At 53.4% G+C, this 18436-nt stretch overlaps 4 protein-coding genes across 4 annotated transcripts; 2 read left to right on the top strand and 2 right to left on the bottom strand.

The window, feature by feature from the left end:
* Nucleotides 1-1633: 1633 nt before the first annotated feature.
* Nucleotides 1634-6984, top strand: BU24DRAFT_342511 (uncharacterized protein; the record flags this gene model as incomplete). Its single annotated transcript, XM_033523321.1, has 5 exons — nt 1634-2048; nt 2102-2225; nt 2278-2589; nt 2694-3544; nt 3593-6984. The coding sequence occupies 5 exons, from the start codon at nt 1634-1636 to the stop codon at nt 6982-6984; spliced, it is 5094 nt and encodes a 1697-aa protein (XP_033387276.1).
* Nucleotides 6985-8448: 1464 nt separating this feature from the next.
* On the bottom strand, nt 8449-10314 carry BU24DRAFT_418509 (glycosyltransferase family 25 protein). Its single transcript, XM_033526998.1, has 2 exons — nt 9934-10314; nt 8449-9800 (listed from the first exon to the last, which is right to left on the bottom strand). Exons 1-2 carry the CDS (start codon nt 9949-9951, stop codon nt 8568-8570), a joined length of 1251 nt encoding a protein of 416 aa, XP_033387277.1. The 5' UTR covers nt 9952-10314; the 3' UTR covers nt 8449-8567.
* A 142-nt stretch (nt 10315-10456) lies between these two features.
* Nucleotides 10457-12959, top strand: BU24DRAFT_364295 (iron hydrogenase). Its single transcript, XM_033524239.1, has 2 exons — nt 10457-10831; nt 10889-12959. Exons 1-2 carry the CDS (start codon nt 10724-10726, stop codon nt 12692-12694), a joined length of 1914 nt encoding a protein of 637 aa, XP_033387278.1. The 5' UTR covers nt 10457-10723; the 3' UTR covers nt 12695-12959.
* A 1619-nt stretch (nt 12960-14578) lies between these two features.
* Nucleotides 14579-17043, bottom strand: BU24DRAFT_342512 (meiosis induction protein kinase-like protein; the record flags this gene model as incomplete). The annotated part of the gene is made up of 3 exons (XM_033523322.1): nt 14579-16027; nt 16087-16836; nt 16900-17043. The coding sequence occupies 3 exons, from the start codon at nt 17041-17043 to the stop codon at nt 14579-14581; spliced, it is 2343 nt and encodes a 780-aa protein (XP_033387279.1).
* Between the last annotated feature and the right edge of the window lie 1393 nt (nt 17044-18436).

The following is an 18436-nucleotide window of genomic DNA, read 5'->3' on the forward strand; positions in this document are numbered from 1 at the left end:
ACTTCATCAATCACCATGCAGGCACCCAGCGCTTCGCCAGCCAACCATATCTCTCCCTCACGGTCGCCAAGTTACGACCAGCATACCGATTAACATACTAACTAATTGTCCGTTCACTCAAACTCCCTCAATTCTTCCAGTAACTCATGATTATCGTACAGAGTACTCCCGTAACCATCGAACACTGGCAATCCTTCCTATCCGTATGTGCCAGTCCATGTGCTAACATGCTCTTCTCATCTAACCCTAGTAAGCCCCCCAGCAAGCCCCATTAAGCCTCCCATCATGCTCTCGTTCGGCTGCACTACACTACACTACACTGTCTGTAACCTACTCTTGGTTCGTCCATCTCAATCCGTTCGATTCATTCGATCCATTTCTCGTTTCCATCATGCCAGCAAATGAATACACTGCGTAGACTCTCTGATCCATTCTGGCATCCATATCCCTACCACCGTACATCCCTCCCTCGAGTCCTTCCACCATTTGTCCACCCCGGCCGTTTCCTTGACGCCTCATTGCTGTATGTTCCGGGTTCTCGAGTGGTCCCCTAGGGCCTCCCCTCCCTCATCCCGGAACCCTCGAGTGCCTCGATAAATCTGCCTGTATGGACGACCGACATTTGACTATCTATTCTGAGCAATATCAATCCGTCCTGCATCTCTTCCCATTAAGCGCCCGACTTTGATAGGTTCAATCCTTCCCACCCACACCTGCAATAGCTATCCCACACTCTGCCCACACCTTCCTTTCCCTAGTCTAGTTACTTCCCTTCTTCCTTCTCTTCCCATTCTCATTCTCATTCTCATTCTCATTCTCTCTCTCTGTTTTTTCCCCTACCGCAACCCAACCCTGTTCTACCCTACCTTAGCTATCATCCCTGTCACTCTACCCTGCTCTACCCTACCAACCAACCAACCTACTACATACTACTACTACTACTACTACCACCACCGTCCTACCAACCTCCGCATCTACTCCTCTACCACATCTTTTTTCCCCAATTCCTAACCTCTCTTCTCTCCTCTCTCTCCTCCTCTTCCTCTTCTCCTCCTTCTCCGTGCGTGTTTGTTTGCCCGTCTGTCTCTTCAGCTGTTGCATATTTCCACGGTTCAGGCCTCATATTTCAGTCCCTTCCAGACAGCCTCGAGCATACCCAATCCCTTCTCACGCGGGCGCATGCAGTCTTGCCGCCGACCTCCACTACCCTAGTCACCCAGGGCGGGGCCAAAAAGCACAACGTACTGTACTGTACAGCTTCCTCGTTACGTCTGTGTTAAGCGCGCACGTTGCTGTGAGTTCACAATTCTCCGCACACTCTCTTCAGTTTCATGTCTCTTCCCTTCGGTATTTCCCCTGAGAACCAGAACACCCTTCTCGAATGTGCTCCTGCGTCAAGCAAGCAAGCCTTAATCGATAACGTCCGCCTTCTCCCTCGTCCTGCTCCTCCCTCGCGTGTGTCTGTGTTTGTGCGCATGTGAGAGATCCCGTCAAGAGTTTCAGACTTTCAGGACAATTTCACCAAGCACCAGCAAGAGATCAATACTACCAGACCAGACTATGAGAGATCTCGTTGCTGTTGCGGAACTCTAAACTGACAATTCAACCCTCTCAGTCCATAGGCTCGCCCGCCATGTCTACTGGACATATGGCCAGACAACGGTCGGCCTCGAGGGGCTCGTCCGTCCGCTCCAATACAGACATGAAGCCACCTACTCCAAGCATCACACCGGGGAGCGAAGAATTCGCATTCGAGCCATGCGCCGCGACCGCATCGTTCCTGCTCTACGCTTTGCGCAATGTCATCTACTGCCTCCATCACGACACATTGGCGATTGAGCGCCGCTTTGAGCGCCATCGTGAGGACATTTCCTGGATATCAGTCGACAATGTCAGCGACCGCGGCGCTGGCCGATTGGTGGTGAGCTACGATGCTGGAAGCACGGCGATAGTGTGGGATCTCCTCACTGGCGAGGAAGTCGCCAGATTCGCATCGTACGAACAAATCCGAGTTGCCTCTTGGATGCGAAACGGAAATGTAGCATTTGGTACGGAGTCGCCTCAAAAATTGGCCTTCCCTGGTGCTAATCATAGTCCACAGGAAATGCCCAAGGAAACGTGATTCTTTTTGAGCCTCAAACGTCCGAGCATCTTTCGGCTAGGACGATTTTCGATCCCATCACAGCATTGGCTCCAGCAGCAGATTGCAGGACGTTCGCAATTGGGTGAATAATTCAACGCTATTCCTCAGTGTTTGGCAAGCGCTAATGGATCCAGATACCTCAATGGCTCAATCCTCATTGCAACTCTGCAACCATCATTTACTATTCTTCACACCCTCACCACACCCAGGACCCCTTCCCCTATCAGTGGCTTGGCGTGGCATGGGTCCTCATCGAAGCAGAAGTCAGAGATGCTGGCTGCCCAAGCTTCGGATGGAGATTTGCGTGTGTGGAGTGTTCCAAAGCAAGCCCACTCCGGCGACTCACCATGCGTCATACGCATCTTGAACAGATCGGAGCAAAGAGAGCCGGGCCCATGCTGGTTTGCATGGTCTAAAAACGGACGTATCATCCAGTATACAGAAGGGTATGTCATGTCTTAAATATCCCACGGCTCCCCAGCATCACGTCTTTGCCTCCTATCACCCCGCCTCGCACATCACGATGCTGACTATAACTCACCATCTCTAGGCAAACATGCTCGTGGGATGTGCGAACAAAGAGAGTAACATACGAGAGTGTCCCCATTGTCGATAGCATCATTGCTATCACTAATTACGGACCTACCGCGACCCTCTTTACCATGGGCCGTAATTACTCTATCCAACAATACGACTTGAACCCAAGCGGCCTGCCATCGCTCGTCGCCAACATTCAACATCCCCCCGCTAACACACCCCCATCTCCACCTAATTCTCTAGATGAAAAGAAGAAGGCTGCTGAAGCTTCTTCTTCTGCCCATCCCATTCGATCAACGGCACAGATGCTGATCGAGTCCGAGAGCAGTGAGGGCGAAGGTGCTGTCATGTCTCCATTGCAGAGGATTGCTCAAGAAATGGATCAACTAGAGGAGGAAAGACGAGATCGTCTAGCTCCCTTGAGTCCACAGTCAAGCCGAAGTTCACAGAGCTCGCACTCGTCGGGAGGAAAGCGTGCCCCAAGGTACCGCTACGACAGGCCAAGCCACGGTTCCCGATCAGTGCGAAGCGGCCACTCTCAGAAGACTGGGACAGTCTTCTCGGCTGGTCAATCCTCTTTTGCAGGCACATCGCGTGAGAGTATTTCTATTCGTTCCACATCCTCGGCAGCTTCTTCTCGCTATGGGTCATCTGCTTTGCGAAAGGAGGTCCTACGCAGTCCCGATGAAGCCCCATCCCTAAAAGACATGGACCTCTTTCCCTTCACCAAAGCTCGGCTCAGCGACGTTCCTTACAGAAACTCGAACCTCGGTCCTGCACGAACTCCAGATACTCTTCGTCAAAACATGCTCAAGGTTGTCTTTGGCTGGGAGAACGACATCGATGAACTTGTCCGTGATGAGTGTGAGTGTACCCTTACGTATACTGAAAGTTTTGAACTAACTATGATAGTGGCACGACATGCTCCTGGCTCGGCTGCAGCTGTGCTTCTATCGAAGTGGCTGGGCGATTCTGGTGCTGACCTCATGGCCTCGATGGTCGGATCGCAGTCTATGACCTCTTCCGATTGGATGTTGCTCGCTTTGAGTTCCATGGGTCAGGATTCTCAGAAGAAGGTTGGGGAGGCTTTTGTTCAGCGTCTCCTTGAGAAGGGCGATGTTCATCCTGCGGTGGCAATTCTCCTTGGACTTGGTGAGCACAATGATGCAGTGGAAGTATATGTTTCTCGCAAATACTACATGGAGGCGGTGCTCCTTACCTGCCTCATTTTCCCAACCGACTGGCAGAGGCAGTCATATCTGGTAAGGCAATGGGGAGAGGCTGCCGTGTCACATGGCAAGCCAGAACTAGCTTTGAAGTGCTTCTCTTGCACAGGCGTGGAATCCTCCGAGCCTTGGTTCTCCCCCCGAGCCCAAGATGCTGTCTTCTCTGCACAGAAGCAGGCGCTTCTTGGGTCCCAGCTCAGCCCTCCTCTTTCACCTCCCAGCGGACCAAGCAGCCGTGTCATGGCTAAGATGGGTTCCCTTAAACTCGTCACCGATTTCGGCCACGGACCCCAGCCACAGCAGTTGGTTCCCGATGATGATGAGCAGACGCCAATGAACCATGGAGTCACTCCGATCGCTGAATCTGCGTTAAGCCCATCAGGCAATCGGACACCGTGGGGTAGAGCGGTTAACCGCGAGCCGTCCTCTGCAAGAACTGCCACTCCCGGTGCATACAGGCGAAAGCGAATGCCGTCTCGGAATGACCCAGACAGATTCACCAACAACCAGGCTCTCGCCGCTCTTGCTGTGCCTGATCGTGGACAGCGAATGGGATCCGCTCCAGCGACAGCTGTCGACAATGTTGGGCGTGAAGCTGAGACATTGCCATTCTCGATGCAGCGGCCAGCTGTCCCCGAGGCTCCCAAGGATGTCCTTCTTTCTGCAGCCACATACCAAGCCCCTCAGCTCAAAGAAGCAATGCCCTCTCCAGCTGCCGGCATCTTCGAGAACCTGAACAAACGGGCACAGTCGCGCGAAGCTTCACGAACCCGCAAGCCAGAAAACCTGTTCATTGAGATGCATGAGACCGTCGAAGAACAAGCGCCAACTACCGGATACGAAAGCAACCTCAGTCCACCTCTCACGGATAGCAGTATGAAGAGCTCGAAAGCTCGCAGCATCGACAACTACATCAGCAGTCTCGAGGAAGCAAACCACTACGCTCGAACGCGTGCCAACTCCAAGACTGAGCCCCGGACAGCCTCTCGCACCGAGCCCAGAACCAGCAGCCGTACTGCGAACCGAACTCGCAGCCGTACTCGCGAGGCTTCGCAGTCTTCCCGAGGTCGGGGTGACGTTCGCTACATTCGACCTGCCAAACGCTCCCCATCCTCCCCTGTACCCATGTCGCCCGAGGATGCCGGTGTCAATTCTGTGATCAAAGAAGCACCAGCCGCAGAGTTCGATGATGAGAGATACTACAAAGATGTTGTCTCGCCAATTGCTACAGAGTCAGTGGCCAGCTTCCGTACCAGCAGGAGCCGCGCCAGAACTGGCTTGAGTAAGGCGAGATCGTCGTCGAAGACAGCGAGACGCCCAGAGTCTCCCGAACGGACAACTCGTGCCCGCAGCCGAGCAACCAGTCGGCCCTCGAGTCGGCGTCCAGCTGAGGACCGTGGACGTAGTTCCACGCGCGGTAATACATCAGCGATGCGATCTCCAGGATCTCCAGAACCTATGTTCAGAGAGGAGGAGGTCGAGCCAAAGGAGGATTATGAGCCCGTTCGTCCACGTCACCGAAGCCAGAGTCGCCGTGCTGCTGAGCGCGGCATGAGCTCTCGTCGCGAGCGTGAGCAATCGCCCGACCGCCGTGTGCCTCGTGAGCGTTCGGTGAGTCGAAAGGCGCCATCCAGCCTTCGTGAAAGCAGTCGCACACGCGTAAACTTGCCTGAGCCATCTCCAGAGCTCTTTTCGGAGCGGGTTCCTGAAAGCAGGCCGCAATCACGACAATCAAATATGTCTGCTAGATCTAGGCTCACAACCATGTCCCGTCGAGAGCTGGCCCAGAAAGAACTGGAGGAGCGGCGCCTGTCTCTTGCTCGTCGCCCTTCAGCACCCCTCATTCCCTTACCCGGGGAGTACTCTTTACGGCCCACCTTGACTGAACGTGCTTACACTGCCGAATCCCCAGAACTGCTCATGGCAACCTCATATCGTGATCCTATCCAACGCAGCCATACCGCCGATCCAGAAATCTCCAAGAAGTATTCCCCTACCAACAAGCTCGCTCTTGGCGCCACCTCGACGACTTCTGTGCCCATCGGACTGCCGGCCAACCCTCGTGCAATGCGCCATCCCCGCTATATGAGTGCGGATCCTAGCGATGACAATGATATTCCTGCAGTTCCTACGATCCCTGACCATCATATCGTTCAGGGAGCTCAAGAATCCCAAGATGATTTGGGACCCCTTTTGCCTTCGACCACCTTCGGCCAACCAATTGGTCCAATCCGTTCTGCCTCAGCACCGCCCAAGGATTTTTCACCAGTCAGTACCACGCCAAACATGTCACCAATCTACTCCTCGAGCAGGCGAGGATCGTTGAGCAGTCAACGAGGTCATGCGCGGTTGAATACTTCTCCGGACCTCTTCCCACCGCCAAACTACAAGCGCATCAGTCCTCCTCCCATCACTGCCAGCATCGACGAAACCATTTCTGAGAGCCAAGTCGTCATTGTCGAAGCAGACAGCAATGCCAACGTTGATCCACCCTTACTAGCAGAGCTGCAGCATCTCGCCGGTCCTCCGCCTCCGCCTCCGCCTCCAATCTTTGAACACGGCCGCAAAGGTAGTCTGGGTGTGATCAACATTGCCATCGACGAAGAGCCCAAGAGAGAGGCGCAGGAGACCACCTCACCAGTCGCCTCACCTGTGACTTCCCCTCCCGCTACCACTACTTCGCCAATGTCTCATCGTCGTGGCCGCGGAAGTGTCAGTGAGAACATCGGCATGACTTTCAAGCGCGTCACCGATCGCATGCGCAGCACCAGTCGCTCGCGGGCCAAGTCGCCACCAGTTCGCCAGGACAGCAACATTGCTCCTTACGAGAGTATCCCTGAGTTCTCGTTCCCACGTTCAAACTCTGCCATGTCGCCTATCGAAGGCAACAACGAGAGGCAACTCAACAATCTGTCTCCGCCACCCCCTCCCCCCGTCCCTCAGCCAATGGAACAAGTCATAGCTCCGACTGAGGAAGAGAAGCACTTCTACAGGACCCCCAGGGAAATCAAGGCCAACATGCCACCGGAGTCGTTGCAGGCTGGTGCATACCAGAATTACGAAACGCCCATGATCTGATAGGGCAGTCGAATAGCTTCCTCTATTTCACTTGCATTTCTTGCCGCTCATTACGGTCGTGTCCTATCTCCCAACGTTAATTGCCTTTCACTCCGACATATTCATTAAACTGAGACGACTTTAACGGCCATTTACATCTCATTACTACCCTTTTCACATCATCATTATCAATTTTTATTCACTGTCCATAGCGTAGCATTTGTACCATCCTCCGTCATGTCTTTAGCGGGATTCATCATGTGGCAAAGCGTAGCGATTTAATCCCTTCATTTTCCTTCCGTTATCTATCTCAAAGACTTCTGACTTTCGCCTCGCGGCGATAAACCGTCGATACCCTTCGAGTTTGCTCATCGATTTCTTCTCCAGCGGCTACAGAAGGGGACCCACCCGTCTAGATTGTCCTGCTGAGGCAGGTAGCTTGACTCGTGCGTCTCCATCTGTATGCATTGAAAGCTTTACTTCATACGTATTCACTTAGCATTTGTTTATTCTTGACGTTACGTTCCATCTTCTGCATTTTTGTGGATATCCACTTACTTCAAAAGAGGGCATGTGAGAAGGAAATTTTGGATAAGAGCCTAAAGGCGGTGGTTCCATACAGGGAATCCGTCTTCCACGAGAAGCCCGCTTCGTGGTGGTGGTTTACTAGAGTAAAGCAAGACACTCTTCAAGAGGAAGATTCCACCAGGGTTCAAGCGAGAGCTCTTAGGAGATGATTCCGATTCTTTCGATCCTTTTTATACAAAATGTACATTTTTCTCTCTTCTTTCTTGAAAACAACGTTCCCTAGTGTTCAGCTTTGGTTGACTCTTGTCCTCTGTTGTTCTGTGCTTTCTTCCTTCTCCACTCTACTTGATATGTGCCTGACCTGGGTCGCTTTCTATACCACCTCAACCTTCTCGGATCATTCGACAACTGTCCAGTCCTCTAAGGATATTCCACGCACACATCAGCCCATCTAATTCCGCCCCGCTTCAAATTTCGGAGACAAAGACATCAACCATCCCCACTCCAATTGCGCCATCAAAACGGGGAACCAACCTCACTCAACCAAGACCATCATATCATCACCTCTCCCAAACAGCCAGTCAACTTTGATCCTTCTTCTTCCTCTTCCCATTCTCCTTCCTTTCTTTCCTTAAAACATACATCTATATATATACCAAAGACTCACCAGCCTCGCGGCACAAAAACAAACTCCACTCCAAAAAGTCCTCCATACTATCTCTCCTTGTCCTTTCTTCATTTCGTCACTCGTTCATCTTTGGCTTCGGCCAGTTTCCACTCCCCCTTTCTTGGGTATGGCGGGTTGGTCTTCTTTTTGCCTCTAGGGTTTCAGTAGGTAATTTAATGGATACTCAAGGTCGTTTTGTTCGCTCAAATGCGTATCTATATTGAATGATGATGGGTGATGTGTGAGATATGCGTGATGTGCTCACGATCAAGCGACTTCACGAAGGTGGGAAGCATGTCTGCGGAAATGCGATATGTAGTGGGATTTCAACAGTGTCGAACATGGCATGCATGAAGACCAACTTTTATGATAAAAGACAGCTACACCTAACCCCACCTCCCCCCTACTCCTACTCCTTCTCCTTCTCCTCATCCGGCCACTGATCCACCAAATTCTTGATCCCCTGCACGATCCTTTCCAAGTTCATGCGTACACTCAGCCTAAGATACTTCGTCTCATACTTGGTCGCATACCCACCCCCCAGACCCCCGATATCGCTCTCCCCATCCATAGGATGATGATGCGCGAAGATAGGCGGCTGGCTCGTCAGACACACGCGCTCCTTACTCCTAACATTCCACTTGCCGCCCGCGTACCTCACGAGCGGATTCTGTCCCCCCGCGCTGCCGTCACCGCCTCCGTGCACTAGATTCGCAGTCGTGCCCGGTGTCGACGACTTCTGGTCCTCGGACGCGCACCACCGCCCCATCGCCGAGTCGAAAATGTCGTTCCAGTCCTTGATCCCGAACTGGTGGAGCAGCCGCCTCGCGCCGCGCTGCGACACCGCGTACCCGACCGTGCACAGCTCGCCGCCGGACGCGCGGTGGTAGACGCGGGTGTGGGGTTTGTAGGCGTGGGCGAGGGGGTCGAGCACGGATTGGAAGGGGTGGGCTTTCAGGTACTTTCCCAGGGGCACCGTGGCGTCGTTCTCGTGCTTGAGGATCACGTTCGAGGCGGTCACGTCGGTTTTCTTCGTGTGCGGGTCGAGGGGGTAGCGCGGGAAGCCGGCGCCGCAGTGCCCGATCCAGAGGATGTCCCATTGGGAGGGGTCGCCGTAGGGGCTCGTGACGCCGGTTGTGGAGCCTTTGCCTTTGTACTGGAGGTTCTTGCGCGCGGCTGAGGCGAGGGGCATCGTCGGGAGGTCGCTCGTGATGCCGTTCTCGGACAGGATGTGGAAACCTGTCTCTGGGGTCTCTGGGTTCTTGAGCTTCTCTAAGGGGTACTTGGAGTGGTGGGATAGCGTCTCCTTGTTTTCGGAGAGGAAGCGGCTGGCGAGGGCGAACCGCTGCAGGTTCTGGCGGATCCGGACGTCCCAGTCCACGTCGTCCTCAAAGATCAGGGCCGTAGTGAGGTTCTCTTGGACCACGCGCTGGAGTGCGTTCATGTGGGTTCGCCAGCTTCCACGGATGCCGGCGGGGAGCTTGATGTTCTCTTTTGGAGGCGGATATGCGCTTTCGCGAATAGATTCTCCGGTCACACCGTCTACGAACTCGAGCTTCATGTTGCTGGTTGCTGCTGCCAGCGTGATTGCGTCTCTCCGGTCACTGCGGAAGGGAAGATTTAGAACGAGCAGCTTTTGGAACTGGGGATATGTTAGTACACACGGTAATCCAGCCTTGGTCTCGTGAGATGACTTTGATAGACGTATGTTATGTATTGCGAAGTTTGTAAAGGCATTGTGTAAGAATCGTTGCAAGTAAAATAGCTATGCTCACCCCCAGCGTGGAGTTCATGATATCTGATAGACTATCATCCTTCAGATATTCAAACGAATCATCAGGTATGACGATTTCTGATGTCGAAAAGTTCAACCAACAGTACAAAACGCCGAAGAAAATGCAAGTAACCAGCAGCCTGGGTCTTGAATTCCACCACGTCCTTCTCTTCCTCTTGACTGGATTGAACGACATGCCCCTTGGAGCTGTCATCCCGAGGGTATCGATGGAGATGCGTCGCATTGTAGACGCCATGAGCGAAAAGTGGACATCACAAGTATGTGTGTGACCTTGAGATCAGAGCGAATATACTCATGTGAGGCCATGTTGTTCTGTTTTGCGAGACCAGGCTAAATGCATGAGCCGCAATATGAAGTTGCATGGAGTAGATTGATTTGTCCAAGTCCCAAGGGGGGGGATCGACGTAAGGCAACGTCACGTGGTCAACTCGAATAACTTGACTAAAAATTGATCGGATCCGCCCGCGGAATTGTCTGATGAGAAATGCGACCTTATCGATAGGCAGAGACGTCTCGTGTGGGCGGAGGGTCCAGATAGATATCTTCTTTTCCTATGACAATCCTCTAATGCTATTACAAATGACTTTCTTCAAAACTCTAATAAACCCTCTTTAATTCACCCTCTACTTCCCTTTCTATCTGCTTCACGTCTTTTGTTGTTTCGCTGGCGAGGATCCGACGATCACATCACTCTCCCATTTTCTCCTCCGTACAGATACCCACCCTCCCACCATATCCTCGCCACTTCAACATACTACCAACACTTCAAAATGAGCGCCATACTTTCGGCTGATGATCTTAACGACTTTATATCACCCGGTGTCGCCTGCATAAAACCCATAGAGACATTGGCGGTACAGAAACCGGAAGAAACTATCGTATGCGCCCCTCGTCCTGCCAATGCCGTCATCGGCGCGCGACTGACAAACTTATAGAATGAGTACGAAGTAACGACAGAAGATAAGGTTGCGGCCGCACAACCACCGCCCCCCGCACAGATTTCCCTCACAGATTGCCTCGCGTGCTCGGGATGCGTGACGTCGGCTGAAGCGGTGCTGGTGTCTCTTCAATCGCACACAGAAGTCCTCACAACCCTCGATTCACACACGCCGTTACGGGCACCCTGGCTTGCGCAGAACGGAAAAGATGTAGCGACGAAGCCCGCATGCAATGGAGTGTGTCACTGTACAAATGGGAACCATGCGGAAGGCAAACTATTTGTGGCGAGCGTTTCCCCGCAGACAAGAGCGAGTCTGGCGGCTGTAATGTCGGTATCAGAAGAGGAGGCGGGAAACATGATCACACAACTGCTGAGCGGACCCTCTGGCCTGAGATCTGGAGGCCAACACGGCAGCGATTTTACCTGGGTCATCGACACGAATGTCCTCCGGGAGGCATGCCTCGTCGCCGCCGCAGACGAGGTTGCGACCGCTCTTTCGCCTTCGACCGCCCACCCCGCCGCAATACCCGACGCAGACGGCGCAATTGACACCACCCCTAAGAAGCCCATCCTCACATCCGCATGTCCAGGCTGGATATGCTACGCCGAGAAGACACACCCTTACGTCCTCCCGCACCTCTCGCGCCTGAAATCCCCCCAAGCCCTCACTGGTACGCTCATCAAATCCGTGCTGAGCCAGCGCTTCAACATCGACCCCTCCCAGATATGGCACCTTGCCATCATGCCCTGCTTCGACAAGAAACTCGAAGCCAGCCGCAGCGAACTCACATCCGAAGCCTGGCTGCCCGCGAGCCACAGCACCACAACCTCCTCCCCAGTCCGCGACGTAGACTGCGTCATCACCGCGCGGGAGCTCCTCCACCTCGCCGCCGCCCGTGAAATCAACTTCTCCTCCCTCCCGAGAACCCCCCTCACCACCTCCCACCGCATCCCCTTCCCGGATCCCAAACTCGACGCCTTCCTCTTCCCCCGCACCCGCGCGAGGAACCAAATCGGTCCCGCCGCCGGCTCCTCAGGCGGCTACCTCTACCACATTCTGCAAACCTACCAAGCGCGGCACCCGGGCTCCACGATCTCCGTGTCGCGCGGCCGCAACGCCGACGTCGTCGAGTACGCACTCACCCAGGGCCCCGAAACCATCGTCCGCATGGCCCGCTTCTACGGGTTCCGCAACATCCAGAACCTCGTGCGGCGGCTCAAGCCCGCGCGGGCGAGCAAGATGCCGGGCGCGCGGACGGGCGCCGTGCGTAGGCCCAATGGCGCAGCTGGTGGCGCTGGGGGTGGAGAGGGCGTGAAGGACTATGCGTACGTGGAGGTTATGGCGTGTCCTGGCGGGTGCACGAACGGCGGCGGGCAGGTCAAGGTGACGGAGGTGGAGGAGGTGCGGGCGATGGAGGGTGTGCAGGTTGCGAATGGAGAGGTACTACCTTCGAAACCCGGGCCCCAGGAGCAGAAGGAGTGGTTGGCGAGGGTCGACGAGGCATATTTCTCGGGTTCGGAGGCGGAAGCCGGTGTCGATGGCGATGGCGACAGGGAAATGCAGGATGCGGATGGTCCTAGTCCTGTGCAGCAGGTCGAGCGAGACGACGACGTCGTGGGTGGCATCTCGAGATCGCGGATCCACGATATGTTGGCCCATTGGTCGCACATCACAGGCGTGGACCAGCAGGCTCTGATCTACACATCCTACCGCAAGGTCGAGAGCGACGTCGGCAAGAAGAAACAGAGCGACGTCGAGAGGGTCGCTGGGCTGGCGAGCACCATCGGTGGAGGGTGGTAGTTCCGTCTATGCCAATCAGACAGTCAATCGATCAATCATGAGAAATCAATAGAGAAAAGGAAGGAGCATCATTGGTAAAAACGAATTCGATAAGTACAAAGCAGCATTTGCATTGGGTTCAGGCGTCAAACCGAACAGGGTCTTCGGAGTCTTCTGGTATGGGGCAGGGCACTTTATAACGACATATCACGCATGGTAGAAGCATGTATATATACATACATACCTAGGTACCTACTACATAGACAATATCCATACAACTAAAATGGCATATCTACTATTCTAAATCTCGAACTCCGTGTGGTTATCGGCCAATGTGCGTATGTGCATGCGTATACCGGCGCTGGCAAAGACTCTAGAGTAGTCAGCTGTACACAATAGTTAGTTCCTTCCCACAGCTGGCACGTCGAACAAGCTACAAGATTAAGAGTTCACAACAAATAAGCACAGGGGAACCATGAATCACGGAGGTTTACATAGCAAGGGACAAGTTTTTCTTTTCTTCTTTGCTCGCCCCTGGCTCTTCGACGACGCCGAGAGGGAGACGTAATTGGCTTTTTATTTGATTTGACTGTATTGACATAGGAGAGGATATTTTTCTGATATATAAAACAGAGTTGGGGGTAGTAGGAGATAGTCTGGATAGGAGAAGTTTTGCGCCAATCTCGAGAGGCAAGTGAGTTCTGCGACGCCCATGTCCGGTCCGGCCAGGAAAAGGTCTGTGGTATCAAGATAGAAGAAGAAGAAGTCGGAAAGGGAATACCGCCCTCTCCACCGTCGGGGCTGCTGCCAAAGCGCAATCCCCGAAGATTATGTACAAGGGTGATGCCGGATCCGGGGACGAGCGGAATTATGATTACAATCAGGTATACAATGACGAAGCGACAAGGAGAGAAACCAGGTCTATAGCAACACAAGGAGAGGGACATAGTAGAGACAAAGGGAGAAGGCAATTTAGTGAGGCTTGATGTTGGAACAGTGAAGGGGTGACAGAGGAAACTTGGTGTCGCTTGGAATCGAGGCGGCTGACTATAGACAAACATTTGAGGAAAGTAGACAAGGAAAGATTCCCCAATGTATCCCCTCGAGCTCCGTCCATTAAATGGACTTTCCAACCAAAAAGATGAGAAGCCCATTCCTCCTTTGAGGTACGGTCGATATAAAGTAAATGTGTCGCCAAATGCAAATTGGGGTATTCGCCAATGAAGAGAATCAAATAAGGAAACAGGGGGTATGCGAAATAGTCTAGCGAGGTATCTGTGACAGTGGAGGGTGGCTTGCTCTAAGCACCCTGAATTGAAGGCTCAAAATGGAAAATAAAGTGTGCAGTGGCGCTGTTCCACCGCAGCTTTAAGATGTTAAGAACGAAAATCAAAGGCAGCTTCGGGATGCTAATGCCTACAATTTCCACGACGAAAATGAAATGACCTAAGCCTCCAAGACCGTTCCGATGAGTGAAAATGCCGCCATAGATGGGTGAGTTGTACGCAATTGAAAAGGAAAGGAAAGGAAAGAAACTGAGTATAAGCGATTGTGAGCCTCCGCAGATCTGCGAAGACGATGAAACGATTGGACCACGTTGAGAGCAACGCCAAAACACCATTCCGATGATGCGCTGATTCGCGACTTTTTGTCTTCCGCCTTCCCTTTCTCGTTGTTTACCGTTCCTGACGGGGTGCCGATGGGAGCTCGTAGGGTCGTCAACCGTGAACGTAGGATGTGGGTGGCGCGAGCCCCGAACTGTATTCGACGATAGACGCAGGAGATGTAGTAAAAACTGCTGATGGAAGGACATATTACAGGTGATAGATGTCGAAAATGGGGTCTAAGAGAAGTGAAGGTTTGTTCTTGCAAGGTGCGATGGCCTGGAAATGGAGAGCGTTCCGACTACCGGTAATGAGCCTGAGTGGCCATCAAACTGGCGGCCACGCTCGAAGCCCAATCGCTCTCATCGTAAGGTGGTGTCGGCCATTTGGAGACGCCCTCCTTCGGTGGTGGATTCTTCGATATCGCGAGCGGCTTCGTTGGTGTCACATAGTCATTCTGGCCAAACTTGACGCCGTTACGGTTTGCGGAAGGCGAAGGGGTGAGGTAGGAAGCAGCAGCTCCGAGGTCAGGTCGAGATGGCTGCGCTGGCTGTTTTCGGTACTCAGCTCCGGCTTGTGCATTCCTATCCAACTTCTTGACGGCCTTCTGGGCAGACACAAGAACCTCGCTCAGGAGTTCTTCTTCCTCGTTGGGGGTCTCGTATCGGTTGGATGGGTTCGACTTGGACTGGACGGCGCGGCGGGTTCTGCTCGAGATAGGCCCCACGCCCGGCTGTCCTTCAACACGGCCCTCATTACCGTGGGGTACGGAGTTGTGTCGCTTCAGCATGGAGGCATTTGTTGCACGAACGTTCTTGGACGTATTGACAGGCTGAGGAGGTCCTTCAAGACTACACCTGACTTGATGCAGAGCTTTGTCGAGATCGGAGAAATCAGAGGTAGTCGAAGGCGCGGCAGCAAGGGGCTGGTCGATCATCATCGTGCTTCGGTTGCTGGTTGCCCATGGGGCACAACCCGCATTGGCTTCAATGTCATCTGAGTTAGGCGACATGGGCGTCTGGTAACGACCGGATAGGCGGCGCGCACGCTTCCTAAGGTGTGAGAAGAATCCTTCCTTCTGTCCACTTGGTGGTGATACGAGACCGGTCTGGCCATTCAGTGCCCTTTCGGCCTCCTGGCGATGGATGTCGGCGTAGTGGTTTCCGTGCGAGGCGACAGACAACTGCCGACCAATCTTCTTAGCAGCCTTTTCTTCTTCTGCAGGACGTGCACTGGCTTGTGCTGTGACTGCATCAGAGAGGGGAGATATAGGCTTTATCGAGGGCAAAATGGGAATAGGCGCCCCGTTTGCAGGTACGCCATTCGTCCACGTAGCTCGCTTAGTCGCATTGGGTCGAGCTTTGGTTGGAACAACATCGATGGTGTTTGAGTGGGCAGGCGAAGGCCTGGGAGAGATGGTTTGAACCGGCTGGTGCTGAGGAACGGCTGGGGCGCTTTCGCGAGCGACCAAAGAACGTCGTAGCCATGAGGAGGTCTTGGAGGTGAGGCTTGGCGAAGCATCAGGAGAGTCCTTACCGGAGAGATCCGACTGCTTTCGGCCCAAAAGTTTGGATGAAGAGGACTTCAGGCGAATGGGATCGAAAGCATCCTGGAAAAACTCGTGGGCGAGGGCCTGGGTTGACGTGGGCCTGTTGCGAGGATCCCACATCAGACACCAGGTGACAAAGTTGGCCAAGCTGGCAGGCCATTGTGGGGACTGGAGGATGGTATCCATCGAGTGAGGAGCCATCTGCACAAAGTTAATGCTGTGCACAAAATATTTAAAACGTGTTGTTGGAGTAAACATACCTTTGGGAAGGAAAAGCCCAACTTCTGGGCTAATCTAACGCCATCTTTCCATTCACCTCCACCGACGCGGTTGCCGTACTTGTTGACCCAGGCACCGGGACTTCCCATGATCTCGCAAACCCTCCAGACCTGATCCACCTCATTTCCGCCTGGGAACAAGGGCTTCAAAGTTGCGATCTCAACTGCCATTGCGCCCACGGCCCAGATATCGACGGGTGCCGAGTACTCACCAGCGCGAAGCAATACTTCGGGTGCACGGTACCATCGAGTGGAGACGTATGTGGTGTAAGGCAGCTTAGAATGTGTCTCCCTTGCAAGACCGAAATCCGCGATCTTGATGGAGTAAGCAGGAGGTGTTGAAGGAGGGGTCATCAAAGCCGAGTAGCGTCGGAAAGGATGTGAAGAGTCGTTCTGTTGTGATGTAGAAACCAAAATGTTCTCTGGCTTGATGTCACGATGGAAGAATTCGCGGTGGTGGATGTGTTCCAAGCCAGCCATGATCTGGAAGAGGATGCTCTTCACGCTGTGGGCATCCAATGGTTTGTGGTCGCGCGCCTTCATGAGCTGGTACAAGTTTCCGTCCATGTACTCCATGGCAATGTGAAGACGCCGGCTGTAAGGGTCCAGGAAGATGTCGAGGGCAGGAACTAGATGAGGGTGAGGGGGAAGTGATCGAAGGAAGATGACTTCGCGGAGCTCCAGACACGAGGAAAATGAATCAAATGTCTTCTTCATCGTTTTGATCGCGACCTAAGACGCGTTAGTCGCGACTAATTCGATCAATAGAACGGATGTGCTGTGAGTGTCACTTACGAGAGTTCCCCGTCGAGCTACATGTGCGCCAGCTGTTCGAACGCGAGCAAGTGCAACGCTGCCAAAACTGCCGTCACCAATCTCCTTCATCACCTCATACTTCTCTTCCAGAGATGACCAGCCATTGTGGTGCTCTGGATACATGATGAATGCTTGCTTCCCTAGTCCTGCCTATCAAAGGGGTAGGATCGAAAGGGCTCCGAGGAAACAGAGCTGAAGGGTGAGAAATCGTCCGGTCGTAAGCTCGAAGAAGAGCCTGTCCGGTGAATGAGTCCTCGAATGATTAGGATATCAAAGATCTAAAGTGTCCTCTGTTGCATCTCAGGTGGAAGGTCGATGGCTTGATGGATGTAGTACAAGAATGATCCAAGGCGGGGGATTTGGACTCGAATTGGTAGAGGGGTGTTGGGTGGTGGTTCAGTGCGTTATCGAGGAGTTTGAGCAGTGATAGGAGGAGGAGTAAGAGTAAGGGTCCAAAGTGTTGCAGATGCGGGAGAAGAAGTCGAAGAAATGAGGGACGACGGTTGGGAAGGACGTGTGGAGACAGGTCCAGGACCACGGTAGGCGGGTATACTTCCGTGGATTGGGTTCTCTCTAGCTGGTGAAGAAAGGGATTAAGTCGGTGACCATAGCTTGCGTGGCTTGAGAATCAGGATAATTGCCCAAAGACAGTGCGTCCGGGGAGGGAGGAAAGTGGACTTTCTTGGGCGAGGAAAGGAGGTTGGCGAGCAGGCGAACCCCTTCGTTTGGGATCGAGGTGTGGTGATGGAGCGGTCAGAGCGAGGGCCGGTTGCTATGATTGACGGAGGGCAGCTCGTAGGAGTATTATTGAGCAGCCAGCGATCGCCAGTAGAACAAAGCAGAGAGAGAAGAGGCGCGGGATGCTAGTGGTATTGGTCTGTTACGATTGACGGGCCACTGGACTGGTACATGTACAGTACTTTGTGAGGGAGTTGATGGTCGATGGCGATGGGGGGAGTTGGGGGGTGGAGAGGGTGACTGTGGGCTTCCGCATGAATCGTTTCCACCAATTTCGGATTAAGCCCAGGCCGTTGGAATGATTAGAGGGGAAAGGAGGAAACGAGCAGAGTAGCCGGCGCGAGAGTCAAGCGTAATAATGAAGATCCTGAAGCTCGAAATGGCAAAGCGGGTGCAAAAGACCAGATAGAGGTCGTTGCTGTGGTGAGGCCAGAAAGGCTGGGGGGCGGTCGCGGCGGTGCTGCGCTGGCAAAGCGTGAATAGATTGACGCGCGAGGGCACAAACGAGCGAACAGCACGCGCAGGAGGTCTCTTTTGGCCTTTTTAGGACGGCAGCAAGTTGCGGAAATGGGAGTAGTGGCCGCGAATTGCTGCAGTGAAAAGATGGAGGCGGTGAAAGGAGCGTGAGAGTGAGAAGAGTGAGAGCAGAAAGTATTAAGACGCGCGCGCAGAATAGTGAATGAAGGTTGTAGGTTAGTGAATGTCACAAGGAGTCTGAGCGCGCGAGAGGCATGATTGATTGTTAAAGGGGAGAGTATAATAGTAGGTAAAGTAGACT

The sequence above is a fragment of the Aaosphaeria arxii genome, assembly GCF_010015735.1.
Source record: "Aaosphaeria arxii CBS 175.79 unplaced genomic scaffold BU24scaffold_2, whole genome shotgun sequence".
Taxonomy (NCBI): Eukaryota; Fungi; Ascomycota; class Dothideomycetes; order Pleosporales; genus Aaosphaeria; species Aaosphaeria arxii.